The sequence below is a fragment of the Danio aesculapii genome, chromosome 23 (genome assembly GCF_903798145.1).
Source record: "Danio aesculapii chromosome 23, fDanAes4.1, whole genome shotgun sequence".
NCBI lineage: Eukaryota > Metazoa > Chordata > Actinopteri > Cypriniformes > Danionidae > Danio > Danio aesculapii.
The window spans coordinates 11,231,553-11,257,003 of record NC_079457.1 but is presented as its reverse complement, the minus strand read 5'-3'; the positions used below and the strand labels follow the sequence as shown (position 1 = coordinate 11,257,003).

The 25,451-nt window shown below is 35.8% G+C and overlaps 1 protein-coding gene across 6 annotated transcripts in view; it reads right to left on the bottom strand.

The window, feature by feature from the left end:
* hipk1a (homeodomain interacting protein kinase 1a) overlaps positions 1 to 25,451 on the bottom strand; it is a 51,726-nt gene that overhangs the window by 9,636 nt on the left and 16,639 nt on the right. The window contains exons 7-16 of one of the 6 annotated variants that reach the window (XM_056448831.1): positions 24,665 to 24,846; positions 24,435 to 24,585; positions 21,061 to 21,265; positions 20,825 to 20,946; positions 17,565 to 17,690; positions 11,860 to 12,017; positions 8,959 to 9,105; positions 7,037 to 7,198; positions 3,609 to 3,802; positions 952 to 1,061 (exon numbers count right to left, since the gene is read on the bottom strand). In XM_056448831.1, coding sequence (XP_056304806.1) covers positions 952 to 1,061; positions 3,609 to 3,802; positions 7,037 to 7,198; positions 8,959 to 9,105; positions 11,860 to 12,017; positions 17,565 to 17,690; positions 20,825 to 20,946; positions 21,061 to 21,265; positions 24,435 to 24,585; positions 24,665 to 24,846 — 1,557 coding nt within the window. The remainder of the gene's footprint in view (positions 1 to 951; positions 1,062 to 3,608; positions 3,803 to 7,036; positions 7,199 to 8,958; positions 9,106 to 11,859; positions 12,018 to 17,564; positions 17,691 to 20,824; positions 20,947 to 21,060; positions 21,266 to 24,434; positions 24,586 to 24,664; positions 24,847 to 25,451) is intronic. The other 5 variants (XM_056448834.1, XM_056448833.1, XM_056448832.1 and 2 more) reach the window with 5 other exon arrangements.

Here is a 25,451-nt window from a genome sequence, read left to right as displayed (position 1 = left end):
TGACTATTGTGGATGTGCACATTGTGATATTGATGCTGAAACGTTATGTTGTGCAGCTCTATTGCAAAGCACCATATCTTGCACATATAGCTTGCAATTTTGGCAAAAGACTATATACAGTTGAAGTCAGAATTATTAGCCCCCCTTTGAATTTTTTTTCTTTTTTAAATATTTCTCAAATGATGTTTAACAGAGCAAGGAAATTTTCACAGTATGTCTGATAATATTTTTTCTTCTGGAGAAAGTCTTACTTGTTTTATTTTGGCCAGAATAAAAGCAGTTTTACATTTTTTATGAACCATTTTAAGGTAAAAATTATTAGCCCCTTTAAGCTATTTTTTTTTTTGACTGTCTACAGAACAAACCATCGTTATACAATAACTTGCCTAATTACCCTAACCTGCCTAGTTAACCTAATTAATCCTTTAAATGAAAAAATAAACAGAGGGGATAATAACTCAGGGGGCTATATATATTTAATTTAAAACGGATATCATTTTTTTTAATTCAAATGGTCAAAATAAACTTTTAACAAAAAATAACAAAACTTTTATTTTTTATATTTGAAAATCAGGGTTAATGGTGATGGTAAAACATTGGCATTATGCTAAGAGCTGGGTATTGTCCAATAAGATAGTAATACCAATAAATTGAAATCAATACTAGTTCCTGAACGATATTTTCTCACTACCAATTTAATGAAATAAGCTTTAAAAAGACTACATTTGTAAGTTATTTCACAGTCAAACTCTTTAAAATCACAAAGTAACAAAATGTAACCAAACAATTAACAAGTCCAGTCAAACCCAATACCCAGCATTAATTATGTTGAATTATGTAAGCATATTGTAATATTTATTTGAAAAAAAAAACATATCAAACTGACCTTAAAGTTGATCTCAGAGCTAACAGCCTTTGACTAAAAGCCACCAATTATCTTTAATATGGTACCTGGCTCAGGTTGAGAGGCTGAGATCTGTTTGATGCTGCTCTCTGATGCCGGTCGCTGGACTGAGAGGCCGTTCCTTTCTTTGATTTTCCAGAACTGTTAGTACTTTGCTCTGAAAGAACAGTAAAAACACATTAAAGGATAACGGTTTCACAAACAAGATATGACAACCATGCCAACATTACTTGTGCATCCCTAATAACAATAGATTTCCTTCCATTCATCCAAACATCCATCCATACAGTGCATCTGGAAAGTTTTCATAGCGCTTCACTTTTCTACATTTTTAAAATGCATTTATTTCCTAAAATTTCTACACACAATACCCCATAATGACAATGTGAAAAAAGATTTTTTTGAAATTGTTGCAAATTTATTAAAAATAAAAAAACCTGAAAAATCACATGTACAGAAGTATTCACAGCCTTTGCCGTGAAGCTCTAAATTGAGCTCAGATACATTTCTGTTTCCACTGATCATTCTTAAGATGTTTCAGCAGCTTAATTTCACATGTGGTAAATTCAGTTGATTGGACATAATTTGAAAAGGCATACACCTGTCTATATAAGGTCCCAGGGTTGACAGTGCATGTCAAAGCACAAACCAAGCATGAAAACAAAGGAATTGTCTGTAGACCTCCCAGACAGGATTGTCTTGAGGCACAAGGCTGGGGAAGGTTCCAAAAAAATTTCTGCTGCTCTGAAAGTTCCAATGAGCACAGTGGCCTCCATCATCCGTAGATGGAAGATGTTTGGAACCACCAGGACTCTCCCTGGGGCTGGCCGGCCATCTAAGCTGAGTGATCGGGGGAGGAAGGCCTTAGTCAGGGAGGTGATCAATAACCCTATGGTCACACTGTCTGAGCTCCAGCGTTCTTCTGTGGAGAGAGGAGAACCTTACAGAAGAACAACCATCTGTGCAGCAATCCACCAATCAGGCCTGTATGGTAGAGTGGCCACAAGGCAGCCACTCCTAAGTAAAGGGCACATAGCAGCCCACCTGGAATTTGCCAAAAGGCATCTGAAACAAAATTCTCTGGCCTGATGAGACTTAAATTGAACTCATTGGAGTGAATGCCAGGCATTACGTTTGGATAAAACCAGGCACCGCTCATCACCAGGCTAATACCATCGCATGGGATGTTTTTCAGCAGCAGGAACTGGAAGACTAGTCAGGATAGAGGGAAATATGAATACAGCAATGTACAGAGACATCCTGAATGAAAACCTGTTTCAGAGTGCTCTTGATCTCAGACTGGGGCGACGGTTCATCTTCCAGCAGGACAATGACCCAAAGCACGCCACCAAAATATCAATGGAGTGGCTTCACAACAACTCGGTGAATGTCCTTGAGTGGCCCAGCCAGAGCCCAGACCTAAATCCTATTGAACATCTCTGGAGAGATCTGAAAATGGCTTTACACCATCGCTTCCCATCCAACCTGATAGAGCTTGAGAGGTACTGCAAAGAGGAATGGGCAAAAATTCCCAAAGACAGATGTGCCAAGCTTGTGGCATCATATTTAAAAAGACTTGAGGCTGTAATTGCTGCCAAAGGTGCATCAACAAAGTATTGAGCAAAGGCTGTGAATACTTCTGTACATGTGATATTTCAGGTTTTTTTTATAATAAATTTGCAACAATTAAAAAAACTCTGTTTTCACATCATCATTATGGGGTATTGTGTGTAGAATTTTGAAGAAATAAACTAATTTAATCCATTTTGGAATAAGGCTGTAACATAAACAAATGTGGAAAAAGTGAAGCGCTATGAATACTTTCTGGATGCACTGTAGTTTCTGGCAATTATATGGAGTATAGTGTGTGTATGTGCGAATGCGTGTGAGAGAGTGTAAGAGAGACCTTTGCACACCTACTTTGATACATTCATATTCCTTCGGCTTAATCCCTTTATTCATCAGGGGTTGCAACAGCGGAATGAACCGCCAACTTATCCAGCATATGTTTTACACAGCAGATGCCCTTCCAGCTGCAGTCTAGTATTGGGAAACACCCATACACTCTCACATTCACACACATACACTACGGCCAATTTAGCCTATACTATATATATATATATATATATATATATATATATATATATATATATATATATATATATATATATATATATATATATAGCCTATAACCTATACTGAAATGCCAACAGACCCAGCCAGGACTCGAACCAGCGACATTCTTGCTGTGAGGCAACAGTGCTAACCACTGAGCCACCAGGTCACTACTTACTTCGATATGTCTGAAAAAATCTAAATAAACAGCTCAGCTCTCAGAACATAGTAAACATAGTACTGTAAATGTATTTATCCACGCACACTATAATTTGCTGTTTTACTCCACAAAACTCCATATAAATGCCAGAAACTTTTTTGCACAGGCTTATCTAAAGGGTTAATACTGTCAACTGATGATCAACAGTAAAAAAAAAAATTATTGAATCAATGGGGCAAAAACTGCCACCAACATAATGAAAGAGTAATACATTTGTACAGTATACAAGGGTTAAAAACGAATAATGTCTGTTCCTCAAAGACTAAAATCAAGGTGTTTGAGGGAGTTCAAAAACCGTGTTTACTGAAAATGTGCAGAATGTGGTCCCTTTAAATACTACAATCCCAATATTTAGAATTTTACACAAACCTCCTGACGCCGCATCCCAGAGCTGTGTTTTGACTGAGGGAGTCACCACGGCCAGAGATTTTGAGTGCGTGTTGTTCTCGAGGAGGCTGGGATGGTGTTTGGGGCTGAGGGGGGTGCTGGTGGAGGAGTCAGAGTCCTGCGAGTCATGGACAGTCACACAGCTGATGACGTTTGTGCGCTGGTTCACACTGCAGCTGACATTCAGGACAAGCAAGATTCATTAATGTCTGTGAAAAAAAAGTCTCTAGCCTTATATTATATTGTTATATTGCCAAGTATTTTTCTAATTCATAATAACTGTTCTATTTGATTAAAATGTCAAATGTAATTTATTACTGTGATTTAAAGATGAGTGCCCAGCATCAATACTGTAGTCTTCAGTGTCACATGATCTTTGTTATGTTAATATATTGATTAGTGCTGAAACAATATTTTATAATATTGCAATATAATATGTTATACACTCTTAAGAAAAAAGGTACACAGTGGTACAAATAATATCCCTTAAGGAGCAGTTTTGTACCTTTGTAAAAGTTGTACCTTATATGGTACAGAAAAGAGCTCTTATAATACTGTTCTGTACCTTTTATGGTACAATTGAAATGAAGCTACACAATTGTTCTCATAAAAAAGATACATAAGTGTTGGACAACTCCTTCTTTATTACAATATCTATGTAAATAAATATGACTGGGAAGGCAAAATTTCCATTTTAATACATGAATCATCATTTAACAGCATGTGTTTAAAGAAACTCTAAAACATTTATTAAGTTCAATAATACAAAACAACTGTTAAAAAACTATAGGTATTGTAAACATTTAAGGCATTTGGTAAGCATTTTCTGATAAATACATTTTCATTATTGACATCTGCACCTTTTGGCATTTCCTCTACACACGTGAGCTGGCAAAAGTCCTGCATATGCAGTGTTCATGCAGACATTTTAGTATTGTAAAACTACTCAAACATTGTGCATATCTCATTACAATACTTTTGCATAATTCTATTTCTATTATAAAATTAAGTAAATTAAATTAACTTTTAAATGATTACAAAGGTATTGTGTAAAAACTGGAGAAAAAAAATTCTATTGTACATGGGAGAATGTGTTTCTGAAACATTTTTGTAAACAAAATGTTGTGAAATGTTTAGCAAAAAATAGATCTTTTGATTGATGTTGAAGTAATTTTTATTCTTTATTGTAAATGGAAAAGATGCATTTACACAAAAAGAAACTTGTTTTAGAAACATTGTTTAAAAATGTATTTGAGGTTTTATATTTACTGAAAATAATTTGACCCATTTTGGATAAAGCAAAATGCCTTTAAATAGTTCATTAAGGAACACATTTGACACTGTTAAGGTACAAAGTGTCTGTCACTGTAGTGGTAGCTTCATGGATCAGAATTGTACCTTTGATGAAGGTACAATATTGTATCTGCAGGTTTTAAAAACCGAGGGTACAATTTGGTTTTCCATGGTACTGTACAAATCATGTCCTTCAAGGTACAAACTGCAATGGTACAAATTAGTTTCTTTGTCTTAAGGTGCAATTCTGTTCCAGAAAAAGGTACTGCCCCAGTCACAAGGGTTTGTACCTTCTTTGGTACAACCATTTTTTTGAGAGTGTATAAGCAATATTTTTTAGCAATGTTAAAATAGTTGCTGGTTCTTATTTTTGAGGAAACCATGATGATTTTTTTCCAAGGATTCTTTAATGAGTAGAAAAGAAGAGCATTTATTTGAAAAGACAAATGTCTTTACTTTTTATCTCATATGTCCTTGCTGAAAGTATTACTTTCTTAAAAAATAAATTACTGACCATAAATTTTGAATCATATTTTTTAAATTAGTTTTTTTCCATATAAGTATTGTTTTGATCTGTGCTGTGCCATTTAAAAAAATTAAAATAATATTTATATGGCATATGTGTAATTAATTAAATAATTGTGCAATTCTTTCAATATAATACTTTGAGAAGGTTTGTAAATTCTCAGTTTCTTAGGATTAACAATTTATAGTTATGCGTTTGAGGAAAACAATTTTTGTTTTAATTCTGTAAACTACTGGCAGAATTTCTCCAAGTTGAAAACAAAAATGCCATTAACTGTAGATTTCATTGCATAAAAAGGTGCCATGTTTACATTTACTTAAAGACAACACAATACCAATGTCTTAACCGAAGAGTTAAGAAAAGAATATTTGGCAGAAAAAAAACATATTTTTTAATCACAACAAATGAAAATCTTTGTTATTTTGACCAACTACTATTTTAAAATTGCAATATTATTTAAAATTTTGGAAGAAAAAAAATACACACACATACTTGTTTTGGATAATTATGAGGACTCTTCATTTGTGTAATGTATTTTATAATTTAAAAAAAGCTTATTATATTGCCTTACCCTAACCCTAAAGCCAACCTCATAGGAAACATGTTGCAAATATTGAATGTCAAAAGACCCAATTAAGAATGATTTTAAAAGTTTTGGATTACAAGGACAAAGGCCATATCCTCACAAACCACCTCAACATTAAAATACCTACGTCTTACCAATGTCACTATACAAATAGCTGGAAACTAGGGATGTCCCGATCAGGTTTTTTTGCCCTCGAGTCCTAGTCCGAGTAATTTGATTTTGAGTATTTACCTATACCGAAATCAGATTGGAAACTTCTATATTACATTAAAAAAAACGTGCTCCATAAGCATGAGAAATCCAGAGTTCTTTACTAAGGCAGATGGCAGGTCACTCAGTGCGATCATTTCTGTGATCTTGGCTGTGAGGTCCTGTGCCTTTGCGCTGTCACAGGGCATTTTTTTTTCTCCTCTTCAAACACTCCTGCAGCATGAGCCGACTCGTCTTCAGTTGGGTTGCCTGGGTAAACTCGCGGTATTGTCTCAGGTGTTTGTTTTTGAGGTGCCTTATCAGGTTTGTTGTGTTAAATATAGCCTTTTCCACCTCTTGCAATCCCAAATTTATATATCTCACAGTTTGCTATGGCAATGTTGTCATCATCAACTTTATAATACCTCCAGACCACAGACATACTCGCGATTTCTGCTTCAAGCTGCTTCCCTGTTCTACTTTGCCGGCATTTAACCAATAGCGTCTCTGCAACAAATTGATGTCATGTCGCACGCGTTGAGGTTTCTCTGTGAAGTCAGGAAAAAGGTCTAACTCTGTGCCACCTCATAACTAGATGTGTTAAAAAATAATGACAATATATATATATATAGATACATATATATTCAAGTCCTGATGAGAAGGTAACGTCTGATTCCGATCGAGTCTGAAACCGCGTGATCGGGCCCGATTTCTGATCACGTGTTCGGATCTGGACAAACATAATGGAAACCCCCAAAACCAATACAAACACACACACACCACAGAACGTCTGCTTGGATGCATCACTGATCTCACCTCTCAGGAGGAATCTTCCTGTCGTCCTCGTCCTCGGTGTCACTGTGGATGGTGATGATGCTCACGGCAGGACTGGGGGTGTCAGAGATGATGATCGGCTGAGAAGCATCACCGCAGCCGTGTGCTGCTGCAGCAGAGGCCTGTTGCTGAGAGGACGTGGGTCTGGAGGATTAAAGGAAGAATACAGATTTTAATTGAGTACACAAGGCAACATTATGAACTGCTCCTATTCTGTTTTTTTGAATATTGGCTTTCATGTAGCGTCTGGACAGCTTCAAAAGATCAAAATTGATGATGAATGGAATTACTGATTATCCAAAAAAAAAAGGTTCAGAAATGAGTCAGTAATTCATTTGTTTTTACAGCAAAAGCCTACATTTATAACAATTTTCAATAACATGAACAAGATCTACCTTGGCCTATAAACAGTGGTGTTTGTATTGTCATTTGAAAGCAAATCTACTTTACATACAAGATTGAGGACTCTTGCTTGAACTGATACAGTAAAGCCAATGCCATTGTTACTGTTCGCATCTCTGAAATTCCTCATATGGGAATGGGTTTCTCACATGCACTGTAAGTGATCAAGTGATCAAAACAAACTGGGCCAATCATCTGACCAATCAGAGTAGAGTTGGTTCTCGGAGAGGTGGGGTTTAGAGAGATCAATTCCTTAAACCAACCGTTTCAGACACTGTTTACCATTTTGCTGCTCCCAATTAAGTGAATTGAGAGAGTAACTTAATGTTCCCTGTTATACTGTAAATAAACTGGATACAATCAGTTGTTTGTATGTAATGTATTTATATAGTGCATTAATTGTGTATGTCCATACACCCAAAGTGCTTCACAATCATAAGGTTGGGGGGGATGTCTCTCCACACCACCACCAGTGTGCAGCATCCACATTGGATGATGTGACAGCAGCCACAGGGCAACGGCGCCAGTGCGCTCACCACACACCAGCTATTGGGGATACAGTGATACAGCCAATTTGGTGTATGGGGATGATTGGGAAGCCATGATCGGAAAGGGTTGATTGGAGGGAATCTGGCCAGGACACCGGGGTTACACCCTTAGTCTTTACGAGAAGTGCCATGGGATTTTTAATGACCACAGAGAGTCAGGACTTCGGTTTAACATCTCATCGGAAAGATGGTGCTCACTGACAGTATGGTGTCCCCTTCACTATACTGGGGCATTGGGACTCACGCAGACCGCAGGATGATCGCCCCCTTCTGACCACACCAACACCACTGCCAACAGCAACCTAGTTTTCCCATGTGGTCTCCTGCCCAGTCCTTCTTAGCTTCAGTGAGAAACCGGTCTTGGGCTTCAGGGAGAGATGGCTGTGGTTGTTTTATTCCCCTCACAGTTCAAATATTAAATGGCAACTTATTAAAGTTAAAATTAACTTCTGCAGATCATGAATAACCCAAAAAGCTGACAGACATATAATAAATATTAGTGTTATGTAGGAAATATAAAAAGATAAAATAATCTGGAGGAACAAAATTCAATTAACTGCAAAAAGCTTTGTCAACAGATTTACTTGTGATACTAATGGCAAAATACCTAGGCTAAAATAACACATGTAATGTTATTAATTTTCATAAAAAGCTCATATATTTTCATAAAAAGCCAAATGCACCTCTCACTTAGATTTCACAATGTATTAACATGGCTTATTTGTAGAAACACCTTATTATTTGAATTGATTTGGTTTAGATATTTAAACGGAAGTTCCCCAAACCACAGCTCATAATTTGAAATGCAATATCACTTGCAGGAAAATCAGTATCTTATAGCATAATATGGGGCGTAAAGCAAAGCAATCTATTCTATTATTTATTTTCATTCAGGCAGATGTGCTGCTAAATGTAGGGATGGCTGCTGATAATGAGAGTGATTGAGATCATTACCTGACTCTGCTGTCGGCATGTCTGACCTTTGACCTCTTCAGTGTGTTCTGCTGTGAGCGAGCGCTGGCGTGGGAGGCCTGTGTGTTCACATTACGCCCCTGCACAGAGCCCTGCTGCGTCCCATCACACTGACCTCCATGACGACCCCTGGAAGTGTGTAATAAACACATGCTGTTTATTTTCAATGCTAATTGGTTATTAGCTGTTTGCAATTCATAGAATTCACTTTCTTTTACTGCAGTGACATGTTGGATCTCATTTCAATTAGCAGAAACTAATTCACACTGTCAGTCCACAATGATGCTTGTTGGCCTGATAGAAGAAGTTCATTAGGAAATACCAGTGTTGGGTACTTTAAAAAAGTAATAGATTACAAATTACTGACTTCTACTGGAAAATTGCAATCTGATTACATTGCTAATTACTTAATGTAAAAAGTAATCAGATTACTAATTACTTTACTTTTAAGTTACTTTTAAAACATATTAAATACATCTAAAAATACTAAATAAAGTGCAGCTCTTTCAGTGATTTAATATTTACTGAAAAACATTACAATGGGTTGATCATAGCAGCTTGACATATTCAAAAGACTTAAAGAGTTTGTCCAATACTTAAAATTCTCTGAACATCCACTTGTTCCAAACCAGTTTATCTTTTTTTTTAACACAAAAGAAGGACATGAAAAACACTGGATACCTGTAACCACTGACATCCAGAGAATGCAAAAGCACTGCAGTGTTTGGGTGTTCTGTGTTTGTCTGAGGTAATTAGTCTACCGAAATGCATGTATTCCCAGCCTGATTTCACGGGAAAACGTAAGTATTTTACGTTTTGTCAAGTTTAGTGGTTAATTGGTATGAGCTCAGTCGTATGAAATTGTACGATTTTAAAAAGGAGGCAAATCGTACTAAATTGTACGAATTAGATCGTACAAATTCATACGAATTAGCCCCAAAATCAAAAAGTTACGAATTGCCTTGAGATTGTGCTGGTATTCCTTACAAAGCATGAAGCTGATTGGTCAGTTCTTGTCGCGTGACTCACGGTTTTCAACTGGTGTGCCTGTAAAATGCGAGGGAATGCAATATGTGCTCCGAATATGTGTGCGCAAGCTGTGCGCCTCGATTGGAAATAATGAACTTTTGCGCGCAAAAAGATGCGATACAGTATGTGAACGGCCCCATAAGCAGCTTCGCTTCTCTTCACATTCAGAAGATATATTCACTCCCGATCCTGCACAAAAATTCAATTTAGCATGTTTAGGCTGAGTTGGGCTGCCGTGTTTTTGGGCGCCGGTGTCCTGCTTGGTGAGGAGTATTGTCGTAGAATGCTTTTTATTCAAGTGCTTGAAAAAGTTGCTGGTCGAGTTAAAAGCAGTCGAAAGTTCTTTAGAGACCGGACATAGACAGCATTTTACAGCAATATTTTAGTTTTACGCTCAATAAAATCAGTATTTCCACTTAAAGAAACATTTTAGTCAGCACCTATTTCAGCTCATGTTCTCCAGCAATTTAAAAGCGAATGCTCATTAACTGACGTTGCAGCAAAAAACATGATTTAAAAGAAGCATTTTTTCTTCTAAAAACTGTAATTGTAATGTAAGTGATACAATTACGTTGACTTTAATAACTGTTATCAAATTACACAAATCTAAAATGTTATTTGTTACATTACTGTGTTCCCAAAAAATGTAATTAGGATACATTAACGTGTACTGTGGAATGCGTTACACCCAACTCTGGAAAATACAGGTCACAGTACAGTGCAATATTCCAGTTTATTTGCACTCAGAATATCAGCAAAATGCCTTTTTGACATAAACCTGAGACCACTTGAAAATTCAGTTTTATTTATGATTTAAAGTTATGTGTTCCACTAAAAGTTTTAAACTCACTAAAGTTTTTGTTTAATTCTATAAACATCCTGTAGAACATTTCTTCCTAATTATTATTATTTTTTTAATATAACATTTGTAATTTAGAGCATTAATGCATAAAATGACAATTGGTCAAAATAACAAAAAAAGATGCCATGTTTTCTGACATGAGTACAGTTTGACAGCACAATGTTTCTGAAGTGATATAACCAATATTTTGGAATATTTCGATAATTTCCACTATTTTAGATGTTCAATCACAACAAATGAAAACATTTTATTTGATTTTATTTTGTTATTCTGACCAATTTTTATTTTCAGCAAAAAAAAGAAGAAGCTCTAAATGACAATATTTTCTTATTAGCCATTTTGAAGAAATTTCATCAGGCCTTTATAAAATAAAACAACCAAGACTGTTTTACACAAACCCAGACCTAATAAATGCAGATAAACAAATAATTTACAAGTGGTCTCCCCATCAGACAACAATAAGAATGAGAAACCCTTTGGCAATGAGAATTAGGTAGGAAAAGATGTTTATTAATATTAAATGGAATAAATAAATAAATAAATAAATAAATAAATGAATAAATAAATAAATATCACTAAAACAACTACAACTACACATTGTTTTGCTTACAATTAGTTTTTAAATGTTGACATTTTAGTGTTTATGTGTAACTCTTAGATGGCAGCTGATTTATTGCTTTATTCTATCATGTTTCTTTTGTAGCACTTTGAGATTTTTACCTACAATGTAATACTATTGTTACTATTATCATATTTACTACTACTAAATTATCATTATAGAAAAAAATTACTTAGTATAATTTTTAGTAAATAACATTTGATGTGAAATCTGACCTGATCAAATTTTTGACAGGTTTTGTGAGATATAAAGCAAACCTGTGACACAAACCTCAGATGCATTACCATAATCTTTGGCTACTTTACAATCAAGCTTAGCATAAAACCCAAAGGGTAAAATGACAAGTGTAAACTGTTGTGGTGGCGATTCTGACCTCCAGCTGTTCTGTTGGTTGTTGTTGTCTGAGAGCAGCGAGCTCATGGGTGAGTCTGTGGACAGGACAGGCTGGCTGGGATTGTGCATGGCCATGCCTGACATCTGCTGCCATGAAGAGGGAATGAGGATCTGCTGGGTACCTGCTGGCCAGCCCTGCTAAACACACACAACACGAACACAACCACTCGGTCAGAAACGAAACATCTACTTGCTTTCTAGCAATGTTTTAGTAAGAAACAAGGCCTGTTCACACACCCCAATAACTCTAATGTACAAAACAGATGAACTGTGATCTAAAGCACCCCTATTAAACAATTTTATTACACGTCTGTCTGGAATACGCAATTCTGATTGGTCAGTTTGTGACATATATGATAGGTATGTAATTCTGAGATAACAACCGCTGAATAACACATACTCATCCAGGAACTTTAAATCACCTTGACCGTCAGTGAATACGTTCACATCCATATATTGCATCCACATTTATGTGTCAGCTTGTCTGTCACACCACGTTTTTGACCGTTATACAAACAATAAACAATACATAGATTAATGTATACTCCATCCATTTTGTGTCTAAATTTTATGTTTTGTGGCAAGTAGCTGTGTATTACGCAGGATAAAGTATATCCAGGAAGGTTGTTTTGCAGAATAAAGCCCTTGAGTCTTATAAAACTGATGTTAGAAATATCAGGCTTTGTTCTGTAATAACAACCTCTTGAATGTACTTTATACCTAACATAAAGTCTGTGTGAAATCAAATTTACAATGTTTATTTTGCTAGAGCACATTGTCATTGTTTAGGTGGACAATTAATCTGTTGAAGTTAATACACAATTAAAAAAAAACACAGTTTGTTTTGGTAATCTTCTATCAAAATTGGACCATTTGTTTATGTGTTTGGAGTGGCAGCTTTTCTCTGATGACATCAATTTGATGGCTTCATCCACAATCGCTTTAACCACACCCCCTTACCGTTAGTTTGCTTCGAGGGAATAAAAAAGAAAGCCCTGCTCCCTTCTCAATATTCCATTTCAGCTAGAAGTACATCAACATACTGATTAAAAGTCTCAGCAGCTTCCTGTTCACTCAGACCTTAAAGATTCTTTATTTTATTTTGAAGATCTTCTACAATATTTACATCCATCCAAGATCAAAACACTCTTCAGATCAAAATGAGTGAAATTGAAATTTTTTTTTACAAATATTTCCAAGGGCTGTAAGAGAGATTTTTTTTTTCAACATTTTTAAACATGGTAGTTTAAATAACTAATTTCTAATGTCTTTGTCATGATAACAGTACATAATAGTTTCCTATATATTTTGCAAGATTCTAGTATTCAGCTAAAAGTATTTAAAGGCTTAAGTAGTTAATAGGTTTTAACTAGGCTTACTAGGTAAATTAGGTTAACTAAGTTAGGTTAATTAAGGGAGTCGGACAACAGTGGTTTGATCTGTAGCTGAAAACAAAAATGCCTTCTTTAGGGTGCTGAGCTGAGCAGTTTTAATAATAATAATAATAAAAAGTTTTTATTCCAGTCAAATGAAAAGAAAAATATTTTTTACAGAATTAACATTTTGTTCATTTTTTAAATTATGATACGTTATTTTATTGGAAAATATAAAATTCTGTATATTTCTGTATAATTCCATATCTGTGACCCTGGACCACAAAACCAGGGTCTTACGTTGCATGGGTACAACATTGCAATAGGTCAAAATTATCTATCAAAAATCATTAGAAAATAAAGTAAAAATAGTGTAAGTAAAACGGGGAAAATAAGTAGAAGAACGTCACAATTTTTCTCAGAAAACATATTTTTAAAGGTGCTGTTGACTTGAAATTTTCCCCAGATGTTGGTAACAACCAAATAAATCCATATATGCAAAGAAAACAAATATAATTAGTTTACTAATTAGGTTATACGTTATAAAATAAAATGACGTAGAGAAAAAGTATTGAACACATGAAGAAAGGAAGGTGTAGAAATGCAGTGAAAGCCCAGACAGCAGCTGAAATCTCTCAATAGTTCTTCAGCAACCCTCTGCCCTTCGCCATTGTGAATGAATATTAGTCGCTTCAGTCCAACATCTACATTATTAGGATGATGAAGATGAAACCACGGTGGACAGCAAGTCAATGATACAAAACAAGGTCAAGGAAACTCTCAAATGCTTTCAGAGAAAAAAAGAAATCAAGCAGTGAAATGGCCCAGCCAATAACCTGACTTGAATCCAATAGAAAATACAAAAGCTCAGATTTGAGGGACGAGACCCACAGAACCATCAAGATATTTACACCCTGTTGAAGTCTGTGAAGAACTTATCCCTGAGCAATTCATGTGACTTCATTCTCCATATGTGAGGCATCTTTAAGCTGCCATCACCAAAAAAAGCATTTTATATAAAGTAATAAATACGTTTCAGTATTTCAGTACTTTCTCCTTGTGTCTTTATATTGTTAACTAATTTTTCAGATATTTTTTGTTTTGTTTTATTTTTATGTTTGTACTGTTTGGGTTTTTACCAAAATCTGATTCAATTCCACGTCAACAGCTCCTTTAGAAATATAATTCCCAGGAAAAAACATGATGTGTTCAATACTTATTTTCCCCGCTGTAAACTCAATTTTTGATTAGTATTGTGTATTATTTAGCACTTCATTCAGACAACTTTAAAAGCAATTTTCTCAATATTTTAATCTGTTTAACCCTTAGAGTTAATTTCTTTTAAATACTTCAAACAAACTGACAAGTATGGCTAATTTTGTGGTCTATATTTTAATTTAGACAACAGATGTGGACTTAATAGCAGGAGTTTTGAAACCAAATGCATGTCAATTGGTACAATACAAATGCGCATTACAGGCCTTCCCTTTTTAGCTCTATTTGCGGTGAATAATATTTACTCCTAGTGTGAACAGGCCTTGAGTCACTGAGCCCTTTGATTGACAGATCCAAAATGAGCACATTTAGCGTGGCGACACTCGGTCTGCCTTGCGTTCGATCTCTTCCTGTCATACATGAAAAGCATATCCGCTCCTACAAGCTCTCGAAATCATACAGAACTTCATTAAAACAAAGCAACGCAGTAGGAAAGTCAATTTCAATTTTCATCTCAATTATGTTGCTTGAACAATTGCAAGCCCTTCATGCTTAAAGAGGAAACGGGGAATCAAAAAATCATGACAGATTGATTTCAGCAGATCAGCCTTTTATAAAGAGATTAAGAAATATGCATGAAAACAATAACAAGTGAGCAGGGAATTTAACTGGAATGATTATCAAAGCGACGAGTTACGGTTGGCAGTCCATTTATCTGCATAGAGAGGAAGTGACTGGTTAGTGGTGGAGGGGAAAAAAAAAGGAGAATGAGTCAATGGGGAGACATTTGTTGCCACAGGAGTGGCTCTGTGGAAAGAGAAATCAGTTGGATTGCACAGAGTCAAAGAGCCATGCTTCACTGGATAGAGCCCTGGGGCCAAGAGGAAAAAAAACGCCTTGTTAAATCATGACTGATAGGTGAAGAGAGAAGAAAACAATACTAAAGCATCCCCCTTCCACCATAAAACTCAAAAGGAAATGAGGGCAAACAGCACATCATATCAATTCCTTTAATATTCCACATTAATAAAGGACTTTAACATATCACGGGACTTATATTAAGTACATGTGACACTAATGAGCAAGAATCACAGTCTGTGCATGTGAATGTTTCTATATATTTCAATATATACTGTACATTTTCATTAGGTTATAGTTCAGTAAGTTATATAACTATAATATATAATATTTTTAAACGTTGTATACAGAGTTATTCATATTTAATCACTGATATTAGTATTATTGTGGCATTTTGTTATTGTTAACATTATTGCACATTATTATTGTATTAAATTTGAATTTAAAAGCAAAATAATAATATTGATTATTAGCTGTATTGTTATTATTGTATTAATTATTAATTATAAAAATATTTTTTTTATATTATTATTAAAACATTCATTCATTTTCCTTCGGCTTAGTCTCTTATTTACCAGGGGTCACCACAGCGGAATGAACCGCTAACTACTCCGGCATATGTTTTACGCAGTGGATGCCCTTCCAGCCACAACCCTGTACTGGGAAACACCCATACACTCTCGCATTCACACACACACACTCATCCACAACGACCAATTTAGTTTCTTTAATTCACCTATAACGCATGTCTTTGGACTGTGGGGGAAACCGGAGCACCCGGAGGAAACCCACACAAACATGGGGAGAACATGCAAACTCCACACAGAAATGCCAACTGGCCCAGTCAGGACTCAAACCAGTGACCTTCTTGCTGTGAGGTGATTGTACTAACCACTGAGCCACCATTATTAAATATGTATTTATAAAAAAAATTGTGTGAAAAATTCATCAAGTTTAATACTTAGGGTCCATCCCAAATGACATGCAGTACTTGGTGCAGTCACACTGAATATTCTAAAAAGAAAATAAATAAATAGCCGGATGATATACTAACGCAACTAATAAAAAGTAGTGTGAAATGCTGAAAACTAGGGGAAGGGTAGGAGCTATTGGGTGCTAAGGATGTAAAATTCTGCTATACATGCGGTTTTGTCACCTCCTGAGGGTCAATACGATTGTACTTATGGCTCACTTGGTAGTTTGGCAAATTATTTCACTAATTTGGCAACTGTTAAACTTCAACTGGATCTTTAAAAAAAAACACTCCATTTGGGACGAAACTTAACTCATCATTCACTACATGGTTGATTGTATAAGTGCTCAGTGTATAGTGTGTCATTTAGTATGCAACTTTATCTTTTCTCTACCTTTATATACAGTTAAAGTCAGAATTAATAGCCCCTTTTGAATTTTTGTTTTTTTTATTTTTCCCAAATGATGTTTAACAGAGCAAGGAAATTTTCAAAGTATGTCTGATAATATTTTTTCTTCTGGCGAAAGTCATTTTTGTTTTATTTCAACTAGAATAAAGGCAGTTTTTAATTTTTTAAAAGCAATTTTAAGGTCAATATTATTAGCCCCTTTAAGCTATATTTTTTCGATAGTCTACAGAACAAGCCATCGTTATACAATAACTTTCCTAGTTACCCTATCCTGCCTAGTTAACCTAATTAACCTAGTTAAGCCTTTAAATGTCACTTTAAGCTGTATAGAAGTGTCTTGAAAAATATGTAGTCAAATATTATTTACTGTCATCATGGCAAAGATAAAAGAAATCAGTTATTAGAAATGAGTTATTAAAACTATTATGTTTAGAAATGTGCTGAAAAAATCCGCTCTCCGTTAAACAGAAATTGAGCAAAAAAAAAAAAAAAATCAACAGGGGGCTAATAATTCAGGGGGGCTAATAATTCTGTGAAACTGCTCAATTGCAGTTAAAGTTAAAAAATTTCAAATGAAACACCTGAGATTACAAGAAACTCTGAAACGTTGGATGATGCAATCACGTTAATCGATCTATGTGCTATAACATGTAAAACGAGATCATGAAAGAAACATTTTAAAAAAGCAACTCATGTAAACACCTTAATCATATTATTGCCTTATTTAGATTGTAGTTACTTTTAAATTTAACTCATTCAGTTCAGGATTTGACCCAGAAGTGCAGCATGCAGCAAGGCAAATAGGTGGCAGAAAGAAAGAGAAACCGGTTTATCTGGTTGGCAGGACACAGGTTTACCAGCATTGTGGCACTCTGCTCCATATGGCGAGAACTGACGGTCAGTGGGAGGCGCAGGGTCAGAGGAGGGCTGCTGCTGTTGCTGCTGCTCTGGATGGGGAAGGGATAGAGGGATGTGTGGAGGAACTGAGGATGGAGGAAAGGGTGGCATGGTTAACAACACACTGGCTGAACTGATGGAGACACTTCTCGCCAAGAGCCACCATCATTAATGTAGCAATGACAAAATGCAGAAAAGTAACGTCAAGTACAAAAACAGATCAATATCATTTGACAGTAGAGGCAAACCTACTGACTTCTGTTGAAATCCCAACCTTTTCTTTGAGTATTTCGGAGTCACCAATTAAGGTGAAACACTGGGAAAATACACATGTACATGTCATGCACATGACAATTTTGATGTTTTGGGTATTTGGGGTTTTCATTAAAGAAACACTCCCCATTTTTGGGGGAAAATGCCCTATGGAAGAGCATTTTTGCTATCATGAAAGTCAATGGTTACAGGTTTCGAACATTCTTCAAAATATCTTCTTTTGTGTTCAACAGAAGAAAGAAACTCATAAAGGTTTAAAACCACATGAGGGTGAGAAAAGTTTCAATTTTGGGTGAACTATCCCTTCGATGTTAGTTAGTGGCTAAAGATGATATTTTCAGGAAAAAGTCAATTCCGATAATGCAAATTCAGATATTTTGGACTTTTTGGCTTTTAATTAAAGAAACAATACACATTTTTATTAAAAAAATTCTCATTTTACAACTCCCCTACAATTAAACAGCTTAGTTTTACCATTTTTTAATCCATTCAGATGTTCTCCGAGCCTGACGGGAGCACTTTTAGCTTAGCGTAGCATAACTCATTGAATCAGATTAGACCGTTAGCATCTCCCTCAAAAGTGACCAAAAAGTTTAGATAATTTTCTTATTTAAAACTTGACCCTTCTGTAGTTACATTGTGTACTAAGAACAATGGAAAACGAAAAGCTGTTTTTTTCTAGGCTGATATGGCTATTGACTATACGCTGATAATCAAAGAACTTTGGTACGTACCATGGCTATATAGCAGGCTCAATGGTATTATGCAGCGCCTGAAATCAGTTAACTTCTGTCAATATAACCAATGAGACCAACTGCTTGCAACCATTGAGACATTTGTGAGAGACAATTCTGAACATATTTACTAGGGTGCACATCCTGAACTGTATCTATTTGAACTGGAATACATGAAAATTAGCCAATTTTCAGGTGCTGCGTATTTTCATTTCCCTTCTGCCATCTTAGTATGGCAGCAAAGTGATAACTGATTATTACACCAGAATGAAAGTATAGTTCCTTGCCATGTTCAACCTAGAAAAGAGCAACTTTTAATTTTTTCAACAAAGGCAAGCTTTAAATAATAAAATTTTCAGTGGTGTAAAGTAACAAATTACATATACATATTTAAAGGGATAGTTCGAAGAAAAAGAAAAATTCTGTCATCATATACATTCAGTTGTCACAAACTTTTTTTTGTTGAACTAAAAAGAAGTTATTTTGAAGAATGCTGGAAACCTGTAACCATTCCTACGATGGAAGTCAATTGTTACAGGGTTCTAACATTCTTCAAAATATCTTCTTTTGTGTTCAAAAGAAGAAAAAAAAGGATTTTTTAGGGCGAGTAAAGTTTCATTTTGGGGTGAACGATCCCTTCAATGTTAGTAAGTGGTTAAAGATGATATTTTTCAGGAAAAAGTCTGTGGTGAAACACCTGTTCTTAAGGATCATTTTTAGTCTTCACTAAATTCATCAGTGCAAAATTGCAAATTAACGAAGAAAAGGTTATTTTCCAAAAACAAACACTCATAATCAAAGATTTGTACTGCAAAAACGCTTTTCTTACTTTTTGTCTTGTTTCTAGTCCAAATATCTGAAAATTGTTCAATCAAGAAGCATTTTTAAGACAAGCAAAACTTGTTTTAAAAACTAATATGCCAAAATCAAGTGATTTCTCTATAAAACAAGCAAAATAATCTGCCAATGAGGTAAGAAAAAAATCCTGTTTTTCTCTTTGGCATAAGATTATTTTGTTTATCCAATTGTCAGATTTTTTTTAATAATAATTATTTAATAATATTTACTAATAATTTAATTTTGACATTATTTCTTAAAACATGACAATATTTTTTGCTTGTCTAGAAAATGCTTTTTGATTTAAGACGTTTCAGATATTTGGAATAAAAACTCTATCATCCATGATGCAGTATGGAAGTAAATAACAAAAAAAACAAAACTGAAAAACTAGGATAAATGAGAAAATATAACATGAGTAGCAGCACGATATGGCTGTATATCGACACTGGTGGAAGGCATGCGTTGGCTCAAGGCCACAGGCCGAGTGCCTTAGTGCACTGCTATAGGTCTAATAAGTCTAAAAAACCCTTTTGTAAGAGGAACTACTTTCTTTCGCCATTTATTCACATCTGCATCTGACCGTCAGAACAGCAGAAACTGTTACTCATTGACCAACATCCCTTTAGAGTTAGTATTTGAATGATTCTCTAGTGTAATGTCTAAAATTATGACAAAACAGATGATTTTGCTGACAATTTAAGATTATAAGGCTGAACGGTATGAAATGCCATCAGTCTACGGACATTTCCCAGTTTTTTTGTGTTGCAATCGGGAGATCAGAATAATTAACCCCAAATAAAGCCAGAGCAAAGCAAACACTACCAGATTACTATGGTATTAATACAGCACTATAAAATACAAAAGAGAGAGATCAACTTAGAATATCACTTACCTGTTCTGTAATGATTTGTTCAGCTGTAGTTTGAAATGTAGGCTAAGAAAATGCTAGTTTTTCTCCCCTAAGGACTTATTATGCAGTTTCTGTCGCCATCTTGTGGCTTCGCTCTGCTCAGTATAACAGGCTGATGGCTGACAACGCACTGAATCTCAGGTATTATGAATATTTAAAATAGGCACTGCAGTTTATTTATAAGGACATAGTTACAATCTAAACAACTACATTCTCGACGAAAAAGCCTCAAAAATACATTATGTTGTCCAACAGCTGCAATATTTGTCAAACTGTAGTCCTCTGCTTGCCACTCATGTGGGTGGAGTACTACACAAAGGTGAAGAGGCTGTACAGGTGCTCATATTACTTTAAAATCTCACGGCTATCAGCCAATCAGATTCCAGAACCAGACAGAACTGTTGTATAAAACAATATAAAACAACATAACACATCGTATAAAACAATGCAAGTCTATGCCTACCTGTGTCAACATGCTGGGCTGAATATGCAGAGGCTGTGTGGACTGGTTTTGGGGCACTATGGGCACCGAGTTGTCCATTCTCACAGGATATCCAGTGTGTTTGTTGGAGGTCTGCAGCCCTGCTGAATGAAACATGAGCGATTCAGCTTAAATGCATTAGGAAACAGCGTGAGTGTAGGAGGAAAGGATGCAGGGAGAAGAGGGTTTGGGTAAAAAGGGCTCGGGTAGGGGCTCACCCTGGATGGTAGGAGGGCACACAATGAGGGTTTGCTGGAAGGGCTCTGTCTGGGCACACAGCTGAGTAGGGCGAGCCTGCAACGGCACACTCTGCTGAGCCAAGCCTGGGATATTTATAGTGGCCTGCTGGTACAGACCAGGCTGGTAGTTCAGTAAAGGAACGTTGCTGCTAAGAGACAGGGACTGGCCCCCTGTGGAGGCCATCTGCCAGTTACGGAAAGAGAGGGAGACTCTTAGCACCATTGACTAACACACAAATAGCACACAAGACCTTAATATAGCATGCATACTATGGTTTAGTGCAGTGGTTCGCCTGTTAATGACAGTTCTGATGTCGTTTTGCTCATGCTGCTGTTAAACTTTTTTTTTTTTTTTTGCATAGACAAATTAAACAGTGCTTTCATAGATGGCGCATTTGTTTTTTTGTGGGTCCACATTACCTAAATTGGTTTGTTTAGGTTTGTTTGTTCATATACTGTATGGCAGTGTTTCCCAACCCTGTTCCTGGAGACACACCAACAGTATATATTTGGGATGTCTCCATTATCTGACCCATTAGGGTTTTGGAGTCTCTTCTAATGGTCTGATGAGTTGTTTAAGGTGTGTTTGATTAGGGAGAGGTTGAAAATATGTAGTGTTGGTGTGCCTTCAGAAACACGGTTGGGAAACACTGCTGTATGTGACCTTGGACCACAAAACTAATCAATTTGTTGAAACTAAGATTTGAACATCACATGGAAGCTGAATAAATAGGCTATTTATTAATCAAATGTATATGTAAATGTAAATATAATAATATTGATAATGTTTGGCAGTACAAGATACAAGTATTTGAACATTCAGAATCTGTTGAAATATTGAGAAAGATTGGCATGTGTCTTGTTATTGCAAGATGTTTGATAGCATTCTATTAGAAGACTATAGAAAGTCCATCCATTGACCACTGTTTGAAAGATTTGGCACATTTCATTGCACTGGAAAGTAGGGCTGTACGATTAATCGAAAGAAGATCGCGATCTCGATTTGACTCTACACACGATCTTATTTCAGCTTTTCTACGATTCAGCCAATTATATTTTCAAGGTCAATAGAGAGGCATAAACGCGGTCTTTTGATGAATTTAATATTAATATTTGAACATGTATTTAGTTTAGTAGAACAGATTTTTGTTATTAATTATTTTTTGATGCAATACATTTCTTTCGTTTACATTTAATATTTAATTAAAGAATTTTTTTATGTTAGTTTACAAGTATTATATATTTAATTTTTCATTTGCTTTTGTGATCTTTTTATATTTGCTTCATACTAGGTTTGAAATATCTATTAAGCCATATATTGTTGTCAAAAATACACAATTATGTCGAACATACTGTAAAACTTTTTGTCTTGGTTTTGTGCTCCAGGGTCACATATGATATTTAGGCACAAAATTATTATTTTGGCATAAAAGAAAAATCCATTATTGTTGGCAAAAATACACAATTATGTGGAACAAAAAACTTTTTGGACTTTTTTGTGCTCCAGGGTTATAAATATGCTATTTAGGTATTCATGCTGTTTTCCATATACAGTCAAAACTACATTTATTCAGACATTTCTCACATTATCAGTTTATTAGCTTTAGTTTTGAAAATTGTAATAAAATATGACATGAACTAAAGGTTTTAACTGTCAAAATAAATAAATTGTGAGTAATATTGTAATGATATTTGGCATAAAAAAAATCCATAATTTAAGCCATATATTGTTGCCAAAAATATACAATTATGTCAAAAGTAAAACTTTTTGGTCTTGGTTTTGTGCTCCAGGGTCACATAAGATATTTAGGTAATCATGCTGTTTTCCATATACAGTCAAAACTAGATTTCTTTAGACATTTCTCATATCATCACAGTTTATTAACTTTTGAAAATTGTAATAAAATATAACAAGAAAAGGGACTAAGCCGAAAATAAAATAAATGAATGAATATGACAACAACTAAAGGTTTAAACTGTGTGACAAAAAATTTCATCTTGATAAATATTCTAATGATTTTTGGTAGAAAAGAAAAAGAAATAATTTTGAGCCATATATTGTTGCCAAAAATATACTATTATGCGGAACATAAGACTTTTTGGACTTGATTCTGTGCTCCAAAACAAAAACTAAAGGTTTAAACTGTGTCAGAACCAATGATTCTCTATCCCTTTAACAAACATGCAGAGTCTGCCTACACTACCTGACAAAAGTCTTGTCATTGATACCAGTTGTAAGTTCTAGTTGATCATTTGGAAAAGTGAAAGAAAATCGATTCTTTTGATGAATCATCTGTTGAACTGCATCCCAATCATCACAAATACTGCACAGGAACCTGCATAGACCCAAGATTCTCACAGAAATCAGTCAAGTTTGCTGAAGGAAAAATCATGGTTTGGGGTTACATTCAGTATGGGGGGATGGCGAGAGATCTGCAGAGTGGATGGCAACATCAACAGCCTGAGGTATCAAGACGTTTATGCTGCCCGTTACATTGCAAACCACAGGAGAGGGTAAATTCTTCAGCAGGATAACGCTCCTCATACTTCAGCCTCCACATCAAAGTTCCTGAAAGCAAAGAAGGTCAAGGTGCTCCAGGATTGGCCAGCCCAGTCACCAGACATGAACATTATTGAGCATGTCTGGAGTAAGATAAAGGAGGAGGCATTGAAGATGAATCCAAAGAATCTTGATGAACTCTGGGAGTCCGGCAAGAACGCTTTCTTTGCCATTCCAGATGACTTTATTAATAAGTTATTTGAGTCATTGCAGAGATGTATGGATGCAGTCGTCCTAGGTCATGGAAGTCATATACAATATTAGCTCTTTTTCCACTGCACCACGACTTTATATTCTATACTGTACATTATTTCTGTTAAGTGACAAGACTTTTGTCAAAGCAAAGTCAGACCTTACTGTCCTAATTCAATAATTAAAAAATTAAGGCATGATCATCTTTTATTTTGGTAAAAGGTCAAAATAAGTGTGATCTAGAGGCCTTTGCCTTTCATTTAAGCCACTTCTGATACCAAATGATCAACTAGAAGTCATTATTACTTGTTGTTCCTAAAACTTGGATAGGTGACAAGACTTTTGTCAGGTAGTGTATAAACTGACATTGTCAAAAAATGTTTTTGTCTTTCCTGGAAAGAACTAGCATATGGCTGATTAATTAAAACACGTCAGAACTGTGATTTAAGACAAACCATCACTATTAGACTTAGCTAGACATTACCAATAATATTGAGCTGCATAATTATATTAGTTCTCTATTTTTCACATGCAAGCGATAACTGAATCTAAATGCATTGCTAATGGACCGCATTTCCCACAATGCTCGTGCATCACACACCTGGCTGTGCTGATTGAGTTGACTGCTGAAGGTGACGGTGAGATTGGCGGCTGCGCTCGGGCCGTTGTGGCTGCTGAACAGGTTTTTGTTGTTGTCGAAGGCAGTGCATCTGCGCTTGCAGATGTCCATGTTTTGGAAGCAGGATTTCACGCTGCACAAGAGAGGGTGGTCAGTGAGGGTAAAAACAGAGAGAGGTGTGGAAGCTCCATCTGGATTATATCAGGGCTTACTGAGAGCTGTGTGGAAAGTGAAGCAGGTGGGTCATCGTCACAAACGGGTGGTTGAGGGTCTTGGTGGGTGTTATTCTCTTGTCCGCATCTAATGTTAGCATTTTCTTTAGCAGGTCAATGAACTCTCTCCGATCAGCCTTCTCCGCTAAAATGTCTGTGCCCTCCAGGTTACTCATATTGACCTGGAGGGGAAAAAACAAAGACACAAGGAATTAGTGTACACCATACTGTGCAAAATCCTAAGCAGCATTGCTGGCCTATGACTTTTGCACAACATATAATCAATCAGTCTATTTATAAAAACAAACAGAAAATATAGGAAATAAGCCTCAATTTAGCCTCTATAATATTCAGATCTGGACCTGAGGAGGCCAATTCATGCAACCCAGGCTCATTCTGAAAACGTAGTCCCGTAGACGTATCTGGAGACCGCGAAATACGTAGCCGGAGGTACGTTATGGCTGCATTTCATTTTTTTAAGCAAACGCTGTGGGGCGGTGTGACACATTTCCTTTCGGCGCTTGCCGGCCAGCCGCTCGCTCGCCTCCGTGTGGAGGGCTTTCCCACCGCAACCAGTTTGTCCGGTTAGCTCTTCGTGTACGTCGGCAGACTCGAGGCGCAGAGAGGGGCTGACCACGACGACGACGACCGGGTTCGAGTCCGGGGAAGAGTGGTTCTAGAAATCAGGTAAGAAATAAAAATAAAAAAAAATCCAAAAAATAAAGTGAACAAGTTCATCATAGGGTGAGAATGTGGTCAAAATCCGAAAACGTGGTAAAAATCAGAC